The 12,826-nt window shown below is 31.1% G+C and overlaps 1 protein-coding gene across 3 annotated transcripts; it reads left to right on the forward strand.

The window, feature by feature from the left end:
• Window positions 1-7,794: 7,794 nt before the first annotated feature.
• Window positions 7,795-12,616, forward strand: LOC132616082 (uncharacterized). Of its 3 annotated transcripts, none has more exons than XR_009572983.1 (4): window positions 7,795-9,988; window positions 10,833-10,960; window positions 11,828-11,936; window positions 12,396-12,616. XR_009572983.1 is itself a non-coding variant. In XM_060330677.1 (4 exons), exons 1-4 carry the CDS (start codon window positions 10,307-10,309, stop codon window positions 12,600-12,602), a joined length of 453 nt encoding a protein of 150 aa, XP_060186660.1. In that variant the 5' UTR covers window positions 10,060-10,306; the 3' UTR covers window positions 12,603-12,616. The 3 variants fall into 3 exon arrangements, 2 of the variants coding, with proteins under 2 accessions (XP_060186660.1, XP_060186661.1); XM_060330677.1 differs by lacking the exon at window positions 7,795-9,988 and adding an exon at window positions 10,060-10,315; XM_060330678.1 differs by lacking the exon at window positions 7,795-9,988 and having other exon boundaries at window positions 10,330-11,505.
• The last annotated feature ends 210 nt before the right edge of the window (window positions 12,617-12,826 follow it).

Here is a 12,826-nt window from a genome sequence, read left to right on the forward strand (position 1 = left end):
AGCTCTTTTTTCATTTTTTTCACTTTCAATTTATATATTCAACCAGCCAAATATTCTTTGCAAAAACTATAGCCAAGCAAAACTTCATCTTCAACATCAACTTCAAAAATTCCAAATAAAATGAAAAATATTTGATTTTTATGCCAAATTTCTTACTAAGATTCCCAGTTGAAGGATGCCCCATTTGAATTTCTTCGGTTCATCTTTTTATCTAATCAGTTGATTTCCTAAACGTATTACTCCGATGTCCCAAAATTATATTAAGTTCTGAAGGGTAAAATGGTCTTTGTAATGGTCACACTCTTCCCAGCCCTCGTTTTATAAATAGGGGTCTTCTCATTTGCTAGTTCCATTCAAACATATTCAAAAAACATTATCACGAGCTTTGAGCAAATTGAAATAAGGATAACCAAACTGGAGAGAAAAATTTTTGGGCTTTTCTATCTGCTTTTCATTGTGTTTGCCTCACGTAAGTCTTTATCCATTACGCTATTTTGTGAATCCATGTTAATAATATATGGTTTCTACTTTTCTTTATTAATTATCACTTTTAAACAAAAAGTTCCTACTGGCTAATCGAATATCTAGATTTCTACACCTCATCTCTCGATATGCACCGTTGAAAACGTGTTTTACTATGAAATATTCTTGATAAGTATTTTCCTTTTGATTTAAAGATTTAAGATTCAATAATAATTTTAGGATTTAACGTATGTACCTTGACATGTAAAACTTTTTCACACCAGCAGTTCAAAGTGATTTTATTCGCCGTAATAAAATACTTACCTCCTTTTATATCAAAAGTTACGTGTTATTGAATTATTTTTTAAAAAAAAACCAAAAAAAAAAAAAAAAACCTTGCAGTGTAAAATTTATTGAGGCTTTTAATGTACAAAAGTTAAACTGATATACTACCTCTGTCCTAATTTAGTGATATAGTTTTAATTTGGAGAGACAAACTTCTCTATTTTGACCGTAAATTCGTTTTTTAAAAAATAATTTACATATTTAAAAATTACATAAAAAGTATTATAAATCACAATAATTAACAATTTAATATATTTAAAGGGTGTACAAATAAATTTGAGTAAAAATTATTCTTGCTTGACTCAGAGCTGTATCACATAAATTGGAAACTATATACATTCTTATACATTATGCCAACACTCCCATTATAGGCATGGATTACAATTAATATTTCAATTTCGTGGGTGCAGAAATGGCTATCCCACAAGTGGAGGGAAGAGTGTGCATCTCACTAAGCCACGGGTACCGCGGCCCATGCCTCCGTGATCACAACTGTGCTCTCGTTTGCCGCAACGAAGGCTTCTCTGGTGGAGACTGCATTGGCTGGCGCCGAAGGTGTTTCTGCACTAAGCTATGCTAATTGGATCTAATTTGACCCCAAAGGAAAAAAGAATGTGTCATTTGAGTAGTGGAAATGGCAAATAATAATCTCATAGGCATTGGCTATCTTTAGTTTATTGTTCTTTTCTGATCTTGGTTTTAGTTAGGGACAAAATTGTACCCTTCATAGGAGGACTGTGTCTATGGTGCTTGTACCCTTCATGGCAAATAATAATGTCATGGGCATTGGCTATCTTTAGTTTATTGTCCGTTTCTGATCTTTGGTTTTAGTTAGGGACTAAATTGTACCCTGATAGGAGGAGAGTGTCTATGATGCTTTGTACCCTTCATGGCAAATAATAATGTCATGGGCATTGGCTATCTTTAGTTTAGTGTCATTTTCAGTTCTTGTTTTTAGTTAGGGACTAAATTGTTGTACCTTTCATAGGATCAGGAGAGTGTCTATGATGCCTGTCCCTTCATGGCACATAATAATGTCATGGGCATTGGGTATCTTTAGATTGTCCTTTCTAATCTTGGTTTTAGTTAGGGACTAAGTAGAAGTGTACATGGTGCTTGTACCCTTTCTCATTTAGATATTAGTAACTCAACGTACGGTTCTATTTTATGGCAGTTGGTATTTTGTGTGTTCAAAAGTTTCACGGCAGTTTCAGAAAAATTGAAAAGTAAAGCCAAACCAATAATTAAACCGAAGTGATGTAAAAAAATCAACAAATTCCTTGACTCGGTTTTAAATTTTAAAAAATCGACAAAGAGAATTGAACCAAACGGTTATGGCCGGATACTTGAATTTTCTATTCTTTTATGAAGTTAGTTTAGGAATAATTTATTTGTTGTTTTTATCATTAAGATTAGGTAAGTTTGAAACTAAATTGATAGAGTTGTTATTTGATTTATGGAAGTGAATAATTGTCATATCTCTCGGTACATATGCGAAAATGTTTCTTTAGCTCCAAAAAGTTACTCTTTCCGTTCACTTTTACTTGTTCACTATTCTTAAAATAGATTTTCATTTTTACATGTCATTTTTCACATATCTAGATAAGACAATTTTTTTCCTCTTTTACCCTTAACATTAATTACTCATTCCAAATCATTTTCCAAAATCAATACCCATTATATATCAATTAATATGGGCATCATAGAATACACACTTCATTATTTCTTAAACAGCGTGAAAAGTTAAAAGTGGACAAGTAAAAGTGAACGGAGGGAGTAATAAATTGTACTCCCTCCCCTTTCACTACATGTGTCACGTTTTGTTTTCGAGAGTCAAACTACATGGGTTTGGCCCACCATTGTAAAATTTTATTTTTTATCATATATTAATATGAGAAGAATTGCAATTTATAAAAAAAAAATTGTATAGTTTTTGACATCTACATTTTAATTTTAAAATATTGAATTAGTTTAACTCAATTTAACTCTGAAAGATTAAATCAAATTGATTCTCGAGAAGAAAAATGTTACAACAAAAAGAGATAGGAGTATTTGTATTTCATGTGAAGGAAAACAATGTACCAAAAATTAAGATCGACAAAATCAAAACAATTACAACATTGACTTTATTAATTGTTTTTTATATTTAACAAACTAAGATAATTGAAGTATACACCTCTACCAACAAAACCTCTCCATCCAGAAGAGGAACCATCGAAACACTTGAACTACGGGACCTCTTGCCCTCGCACTCCTCTCTCCTGCTTACGAACATCTTTTATCCGTCTCGAAATGAAAGAAACAGACACTACAACAAATATGATATTTAGCTACGAAAATGTTAGCTACGGTGCAAAATTTGTCACTAATTATTCACTTTTCATGACAAAAGTTACATTTTGTCCTTTAAATACATGAGACACATATTTTTAGTGACGAAACACAAAATTTCGTAGCAAAGTTTTGTCCCCTAAAGTTTTCCTAAAAAAAAAAGGAGTAGGCGCCATTTATTGGGTACTATTAACCACGAATTTAAAATTATCAGTGACACATTATTTTGTCATTAATGATGTACTCAATTTGCGACAAACTGATTTTCGTCCTAAAATTAGTTAAATTTTGGAGACGAAAAACTTTTGTTGCAAAAACGGTGTTGATACATTAGCGACAAATTAAAATTTGTAGTTAAGCACTGTAAGTTTTAGCTACAAAATTTTATGTTTAATTGTGACCTTAGTTTTTGTCACTAATAACATAAACAATTAGTGACAAACAATTTATTGTCTCTAATCAACATGCGACTTAGTGACAACAAATTTTTGTCACAAAATATGCAATGTTTTAAATAGCGACGATTAAAAAGTTCTAGTTGAATGATTTAACTATTGGCGACGAAAAATATTCGTTGTTAAAATCAATGATCTTTGTTTACAATTGTTTATGGTGACAAGTTATCGATGTTCGAGTGTCTCCTGATAGCCAACATTTTTCGAAAAACCATGATATTTATGAAAAAAGCAAAGTGGGGCGAAAAAATAAGGAATGAGATGATGTTTCAAGTTTGGAAATCAGCCAATTCAGACGTTTAAAATATGGTTATAATCATATTTAAATTGTGGCTACTTTATTGCAATTATAGTCAAATCTGCAAATCAAATTCAATTCTAGAATCAATTTCAAATACAATTTATAATTTAATCAAATTGAGTAAAGTAGAGAAAAATTAATTATTAAATTAATTCATTAAGCTTCTTGAACTTGAACAAAATAACACATATTCGTAAAAAATAGACTAAATATAATAATACACCCGTAAATGATCTGTATGTATGTATGTGTGTGTGTGTGTGTATTAAAAGTACGAAAGCCCTTAGTGAAATGTCGTTCATCCTTTTTACCCGTGAAAAACATATTTTATATTAGGAAAAATGCATAAAAACACCCCTAGACTTGTTTCCAATTATCAGTAACACACGTATACTTTGCGGGGGTCCTATTACCCTCTGACAATTTTAAATTGTAATTATTACCTACGTGTTGAGGTGACAAAGAGAGTGCATTTCACCCTCTTTGAGAGAGTGAGATAGTACAAAATAATGTTAAAAGTTTATTTTTGAATATTAATTGTTTTTTCTTTTCTAATTCTTTTCTTTTCCTTTCCATTTTCGCCTTCATAGATTCAAATGGAAATCGGGTCAAACTATTCCATATTCAGAATTAAAGAAGCATATTTCTGCTTTCCCTAAATTAAATACTCCTATGGAACTTAGGAATTGGCAAATGATAAGGATGGTTGATTAATATAGTAAAACCTTAATAACGAAAGATCATCCTCCATAAATGTAATGAAATACTAAGATAATTAACTCCGATTGCTTGAGATTTTCCAAGCTTAAACCTAGTTATGTTTACACCATGAGTAGAAGTTCAACTGATGAAATCAAAACAAATAAGATTTTTGGTTAAAGAACAAAATCCATTTGCAGATGTAGTCGATAGAACAAAAAAAAAATCAATTCTTTTACAGAAGGGACTAATATCCTATTAATTGCTATCTCTGTTGTGGTATGGCAGAGATGGCGGCGAGGGACAGTGGGTATGTCGACTAAAATGTGGTTCCATTTTTAAGAACATGAAAGATATAGAGGAATCACAACAATTTGTTCTTTTTTAATACGAAGAAGAAGGTGGGTCTATCGTTAATGGTGGGTGTTTAGTGGTTGATCTATGGGGTTTTTTGGCAGTGAAATGAAGTGTTAGAATTTTGTCAGTGTTTAGTCATGAATGGTGGGTGTTTAATGGTTTATCTATGGTGTTTTTTGGTAGTGAAATGAAGGGAAGTCGGAAAAGCTCCAAACTCCGGCCATGGCAAATTTCAGATCAAGAAAGGAGCCGAAAAAAGAAAAAAAAGGAGAATCAACAACAACTACCCTGTACATCATTTTCGTCGGCGATCATTTTCTAGTTTTTCCATAAACAACAACTTTGAACCTTCAACAAAAATTTTGAAGAAATCGTAGAGAATAATAAAGAAGTAAAAAAAAAAAGTAAAACAAAAGATTTAAGTGAAAAAACACGCCAGGCGCGTGGATTTCACCACTTAAACACAAATTAGGTGGTAGCGTTTCAGGGGGTAATAATATCGTTTAAAAAATAGCTGGGGGGTAGTGGGATCCCCGTAAAATATAGGTGTGTTGCAGCAAATTCGGTCATAGTTTAGGATTTATTTTAGCCATTTTCCGTTTTATATTAAGCAAAATTGTAACTTATTGTTACTGTCTAATATTTAGGACATCGAAATCAACTTAAATTTTAGTTATTAAAGTTTTCCTTATTTGAACCACATAAAAAATCCTAAAATTTAGGATTTCAATCAATAGAATTATATTTTGTACAAATTCTTTCCTTATTTTAATTTTATAGCACAATAAAAATAGCTCACATGTTAGAACGTCTAGAGAGGTCTTCTTCTTTTCTCACGTACTGTTTCTTGACTTTTGCCACTATAAATTGATTTTGCTTGGTATTTATTTTATGTTAAATAAATTATTTCCATGTTTTTTCCAATTCTAATTATGTTTGTTTTACTTTAGAGGTAAGTAAAATTTTGCTTGGTATTTATTTTATGTTAAATAAATTATTGCCTTTTTTTTTCCAATTCTGATTATGTTTGTTTTACTTTAGAGGTAAGTAAAATCAATAATTTATTTTTTCTTTTTGAATCTGTGGTGGGTGATTCAAGCATTAAAATAAAAAAAGTTTCTAAAAACTTTTTCCAGTTATATCATCTCTCTCCGTTCTTGATTGTGTTGGTCAATATCCTTTTTTATTATCTTAGTATTATCAATTGTTTATAGATTTTGCTCGTTAAAATATAAAATTTGAAGATATACATACTAATTTAACATAATTATATACTCACCCGATATCAATCAATCTTTCAATTGAAGTTCTAGTGTCATTCGAATCCGTACACCGCATTACACACAAAATATATGTATCTACGGGTAATGTAACTTACTTTCATCACATGAATTGTCTGTCAAAGATTAATTCTATTTATTGTTGAGTAATAGCAACAATTATTTCTCGGGCTTTGAGTTTGAAATCTCTGCACCATTCTCTTTCGTGGTGAGATAAGATTTGTAGACTTTTACTTCGAGTCTAATTAGTTTTAAAATAATTTTATTATTTGAATAAAAGAAAAAAGACGATAAGAAGAAAAACTAATCTTGATTGAATGTAATTAGAATTTAATGTAATTTAGACTAATCCTGATTGAATGTAATTAGAATTTAATGTAATTTAGACCCAGGTCATCGGGAAAATTTAGTAGAAGTTAAAAAGATATAAACTTAAATGGTAAAATCAATTTTTTTGTTGTGTTGATATACTTTTTGAAATTAGAATTTTAAAGCTGAATACATTTAGAAGTAGGAATGGAACACTTCTATAGAAGAAGCTACTATTCCATATTTTTATTGTAAAGTCTTTAACTGTATTAGGTCGAAAGTATGGTTGAAGCAAAAAAAAAAAAAATTTTTTTTGACATATGACACTACAGAAAATAGGGACTAGTATCTTTGTGATATTACAATTAGTCTCAAGTGTGATTGTTAGATTGATATTTTGTATATAAGTGTTAATTCAACTGACCAACATAAAAATAATTTTATTTCGTATGCAGGCTAGTTTTGAAGAAACATACGGTAATTATATATTCTGATAAACTTGGAATGTCTTGGATACTTCAAATTGCAAAATACACGGTCGCAAATTTTTTAATATTAGACTGCATAATTTCTATAATATATTATATGTTTTCTTACATGACTAACAATATATTGAACTTTTAAAATGAATATTCAAGAGATGAAAGAGCAGTTATAGCGGCATTGTACATTGTCGCTATAATAAAACATAGAATTGGCAACGACTTTTTAGGAACAACCACAAAATGTAGGTTAATTTCGATAAATGGCAACAACTCAATTTTTTTTTTTAAATAATGAGTTTTTTCTTGTTACCAGATCTTGTAATCTTGTTGCCATATATTACTGGTTAATATAATAAATTTGAATATAAATACATTAACATTAATAGACTTTTATTGTCGCCAAAAGTATCACTGTTGTTGCTAAAATATGTACTCCCTCCGTCATTTTAAGTGTCTTAGTTTAACTAAACATAAAGTTTAAGGAATAAAAGGAGACTTTTAAATGTTGTGGTCCGAAATTAAATATGTGCATAATGTACGAAAATGTCCTTTGAATCTTGTGATTTTAAACTTGTCATGGCGGATGTTTGAATTATCAATTTACTAAATATAGAAAATGATACTCTTTTTGGGACAGACCAAAAAAAAAATTAAGACGTTAAAATTGGGACGGATGGAGTAATATATATTTTTTTTAACTGGAATTTGTGTTCTAAAAATCATTAATCTTTTTCAAATTTGAGGGAAAAGCTATCGCGGCAACATTTTCCCTCATTTTCTCCTTTTACGGTTTTTCCCCAAATCTTCCCTCTTATCTTCACACGACCTTTAGGTTTTATCTTTTAGAATCACCTTCCCAATCCCATCAACGTTTCAGTCCAGTGGATGGAGCTTCGAATTAGGTATGAATGAGCATTGTCCTTATCCCAAATCAGAATTAGGGTTTCAAATTGTAAGCTCCTTCCCCTCTAGTTTTAATTGTTTATAGTTTATGATTTTGATTCCCTATCTCTAATTATTTCTGCTTCGGTTACAGATTGATATACAAATCAATTACTAGGTTCTTTCTCTTCCTTACCTTTTTATTTCTTCTTAGTTCTTCTGTTTTTCCCATTTTTTTTAACTGAAAATTGATATTAAAACTAGAGCTTGATAAATTGGGACTGAATTATCTTGGCGACATCTACAAGCAGTATAAGTTGGATTATATCAACCAGATATTACCCACAGGGGTCTTTTACTACTTCTTTACGTGTCAAAGAAGGGTTTTAGGCCAATTCTTCTGATGTTCTGAATCTGTTCACCTTTTCCTTTTTCCTTTTTCTTCCCATCTGAAGCTGATTAGTTAATTTCTGAATTTAGACTTATCCGAAAGAAATTCTAAATTTACAACTTTTGGTTGAGATTTTGGCTTGAATCGGAGGAATTTTCTTTGATTGCTAGTTGTTAATCTGGCATAAACACATATGGGACTGCCAAATGCTTGTCTTTTTAGAGAATCCCTCCATGTTAATATTGGGCGCCAATGCAGCTTGCCCTCCAGCTTTTCGATTGAATGCTTGAATGAGTGATCACTGCAACTTCATGCTGCTCGTTATTTTTCTATGATGGGGTTTCTCCTTTTCAACAAAAAAATACATTTCTTGCCAGTATATATCTAGCTGAAGTGGACTGCATAATTATCAATCCCCCAAATTTATTGTTGTTGCTTAAAGAAGTGTATGTTCAATATACAGATAAGGGATAATGGAATCATGCTAATCTGAGACAATTATGTTAGCTTATTGCAGGTCCAATTTGGAATTGTCAAAGTCCCAGTTAGAGGTCTTGGCTTAACGCAACTCTGAAAAAACATTTTAAATTACTACTTAGGAACTCATAAGAAATAGAAAAAAATACTATTATGTTTACTTCTTATACTAGGAATTTGGGGTATCAAAAATGAAACTAATATTTAACTGTATTTAATGGTAGTTTTTTCTTTATTCTAGTAGTTCTAATATGTTATTCTTTTTTTCTTTATTCTAGTAGATCTGCAAATGTAGTTTCTTTAAGTGCTTTATAAAAAAATGGATAGCTTTTTTAAGTCCTAGTGAGGGTCAGTCAGCTGCAATTGTTTTATAGCAAGGTTAAATGAGTTGTCCAAGGTATTGTGACTTGATCTTTAATTAGTTGTGTGTTATGTTATGTGATTGTGCTTTGGACCCTTCATTGTTCTTGATATCTAAGAGTAAATGATATTTAGTTGAATCATATGACTAAATATTTAGGAAGGATTGATATATTACAGTCTTATCAAATGTAACATTCAAAGCTTTCTCCTTTGGCAACATGTAGCTGCAGTAGTGTAAAAACAAAAAAGAGAAAATAGCATGTCATTTATTTCTTTTGCTTATTAAAAAAAACAAAAACAAAGACTCTCACTAAAGAAGATGATATTTCATCACCTGAACGTGTATGCATGGCTAAATGTAAGGTGGTTATGTTAAGCTTATTATTCTAATAATTTGTATTGTATGATGATTTGCACAATAGTGCTGGTCAGTATTAATCCTTAAATGGTATTATGTGCATCTAACTTAGTGTATTACCCACTTGTACTACGTAATTAAATCTGAGTTTTGGTATTTAATCACGTGGTTGAGGTATGGTCAGATGATTGATGATGTTGTCTTAATTGTCAAAGAGTAAGTGATCTTTATTTAGTTGTGTGCTTGCTTCACTTTTGGTAGTGTATATTTCGCAATAGAAGAAATTGAGTATATTATCAATTGCTCAGGTACAATTTGCATATTTAAGTTGAGGAGATTTTCATATCGATTACGTGGAGTGTGTACTCTTATTCAAATTGCATCACTCATTAGGTCCTTTGGAGATCAATGGCTACTCTTTCACTTGTGACTGTCGTCTCTGCCATATTACGATGAGCCTTTCATTCAGTACAAAGTCAGGCTCAAAACAAGTGTAAGCCTCTTGTGTTAGAATCTCAATTTCAAACAAGTCTAGACTTTGGATTTTTTATTGCTTGATATATCTTGCTTAATAATATTCGACTAAAATAAACTTGTGCTACCTTGTAACCTGGTACTTTCCAACAACTTATTTGAGTATTTAGTTTATTAGTTTTTTGAATGTTATAAAATAGTTATTTCCTTAGTTATATTTTAAGTTTCTAAGTTGCATTATGTTCACCAAGATTAAATTCTTGATGGAATTCTCAACATGATCACTAATCCAAGGGTTGAAAGTTGAGGGAAGTCGTACTGGTAAAGTCATAGCAAGATGGTGAAGGTGATTTGGATCTTATATCTTATGTTTCTATGGTGCTTATTTTACTTGTGTCACTGCCATCTCTCTCTTTCTCCAGTATGTTTCTACTATATTAGAAGAGTGGGTTATGATTTGGGATCGATATTTTAGGTTAATGTCGTTTAATTTCAATTTGAGGGCATTTTAGTCTTTTAACATACCTAAATGCAACTTGGCTTTTTTCGCTGAAACTAAATAGACACGTATCAGCTGGATACTTTTAATGCTTCTTGCTCATTCTTTCGCAGTTTTTCACCCTCATCTCCTCTGATTTTGCAACTCTCCAGTTATACTGGTGATTTTAGCATTTAATGAAATATATATTACATGCCCATTGGGCTATATTGACTACTCTTGCTGCTTTGAATTCAAAAATGTTATAGCTTATGGGACTCTTTCAGCTTTTGGAACCTATTAGGTGGTGAGAATGGGCTATTCAAAAGCTTAAAGTTGATATCTTTTATTTATGTGCTGATGCTAAATTTTGCTTGATTAATAGGTGACGATATCCTTAACTATTGATATTACTATTGTAAATTCTTGGAACTCGCATGCTTCAGCTTTGGCTAATTTAGGAGCCAAATCATCAATAACCAAACTTCTAACCTGGATCACGGATCCATTAAGGTATTCACATAGACACCAAAATTTGTTTTATTCCTCTATTTTGTTACCATAGATGGACTCTGTGATTGTATTGGTTGGGATTTTCTATATTTTTACCAAGGTTCTAGATTGAGGATTTCAGGATGGTGTTGATAGTTGCAAGTTTGTGGTTATAGACTTTTTATGGGTTCTTTTCTTCATGAATCAAAGGAGCAGAGCTTCTATTTGATTTCTCTTTGTTTATTTCTTCTCCTCCATCATCACCTTCTTATTTATTTTCTTTCATTCACTAATCCCATCACCATTGCTATGAATCGAAGTCCTTATTGATCAATATCTATTTTTGTGGCTTCATTGTTGGAGCATAAGTAGCATATTCAGAAACAGATGAAACGTCCACTACTGCTGATCACCTTCAGATAGAGCAAGACATGACATTTAATTGGGAAAAATCTCCTCACTTCATCTATGAAGTTGACTAAATACCATTATTTCATCTCCATACTTAGAGGAAAGATAATCATAGCTCTAAGAGCTACCACATTCTTGGTGAAACTAGAAAAAAGGTTCTGGTAGCTACAGTTATAGAAAGGCAAATAGAAAAGTTCCATTCTCTGTCATTAATAATAAAATTAATTCAGTGATAAACTTTTGCTTACTTAGTTACTAATAAGATTTTTTCATTTTGATGAAAAGCAAATGCAACCATGTTTAAAAAGGCAAATAGAAAAGCCCCATTCTCTGGTTGTGTTCTCTTACATTTCAACATGTTAATGTTTCTTCTTTTTCCATGATCTCAAGTTCTTTTTCATAAGGCTTTTGCCTACAAAAAAAATGATTAGGCTTGTGATAGTTGATTGGTCCTTATTCATTTGGTGGTAATTATAGCCCAGGTATCCTAAGATTTGATTGCTCCCCTCAATTGGGAAGTGGCAGCCCTTCCGAATTTGGACAAAAATCTTTTTTCCTTGCTGGTGTGGTTAATGCAATAACTCAGGTTAGTTCTTTTCTCTTCTTCTCTTTTTTTTATTTTGACAAAGTAAGCATTTTAATTGATAAGCATCCTGAGGCTTCATATCATGGAGCTAAACATAATCAATAATTTGCTCTTATATTTTATTTCTATATAATGCTTATCCCTTTGGAAAATCTACTTCAATTAGTTACTACTGTCTCAAGTCGGCTACTCCATTCATAATGACGAGCACCATGCTGAGACAATGTATTTGCTAGATTTCTCCAAGATTTTCTGTCATTTACTTCGACTTTGCGAGTTTCATATGATGAAAATCCAAGCAATAAATGGTTAGAATTTTTTTCATTTCTAAACCTGTTTTATCCAAACTGCACGGTCCCCAAGTAAGCTTAAATGTTCCACGTACTGTAAACTAGACATGAGTTTCGTGGAAGTTTAATAATGAAGTTGTGTAACTTCTCTTTCATTTTCTTTATGCAGGAGTTGTGTAGCAATACTCTTGAGTGTGTTATCAATAGGTTGAAAATGGCAGCTCAAAATTTTCTTTCGCTCGAAACAAGTGGAAGGAGCTCACAAGATAGGAGAGACGTTATGATTAAATTACATTGTATTTTTCAAGATAATCACATTTTTATCACAGGACTTATTATTTTGTCATTAATTGATTATATTTGTGATAAAACATAGTATTTGTCCCAGAATTGCCTTATGATTAATAATATGATTCATTCTTTAACTACAAATTAAATTTGTGTTTTATCATAATTGTTATTGTCACTAATCACGATAATTTATAGTGACAATTTTGTTGTGTCAATAAAAAAAAGTATCTTTAGTGACGACATGATTGGTTTCAACTACAAAATTATAAGCCTTTTCTGCAAAGCAAAGTTGTCACTAATTTATACATT

Source organism: Lycium barbarum, chromosome 10 (assembly GCF_019175385.1).
Source record: "Lycium barbarum isolate Lr01 chromosome 10, ASM1917538v2, whole genome shotgun sequence".
NCBI classification, from domain to species: Eukaryota; Viridiplantae; Streptophyta; class Magnoliopsida; order Solanales; family Solanaceae; genus Lycium; species Lycium barbarum.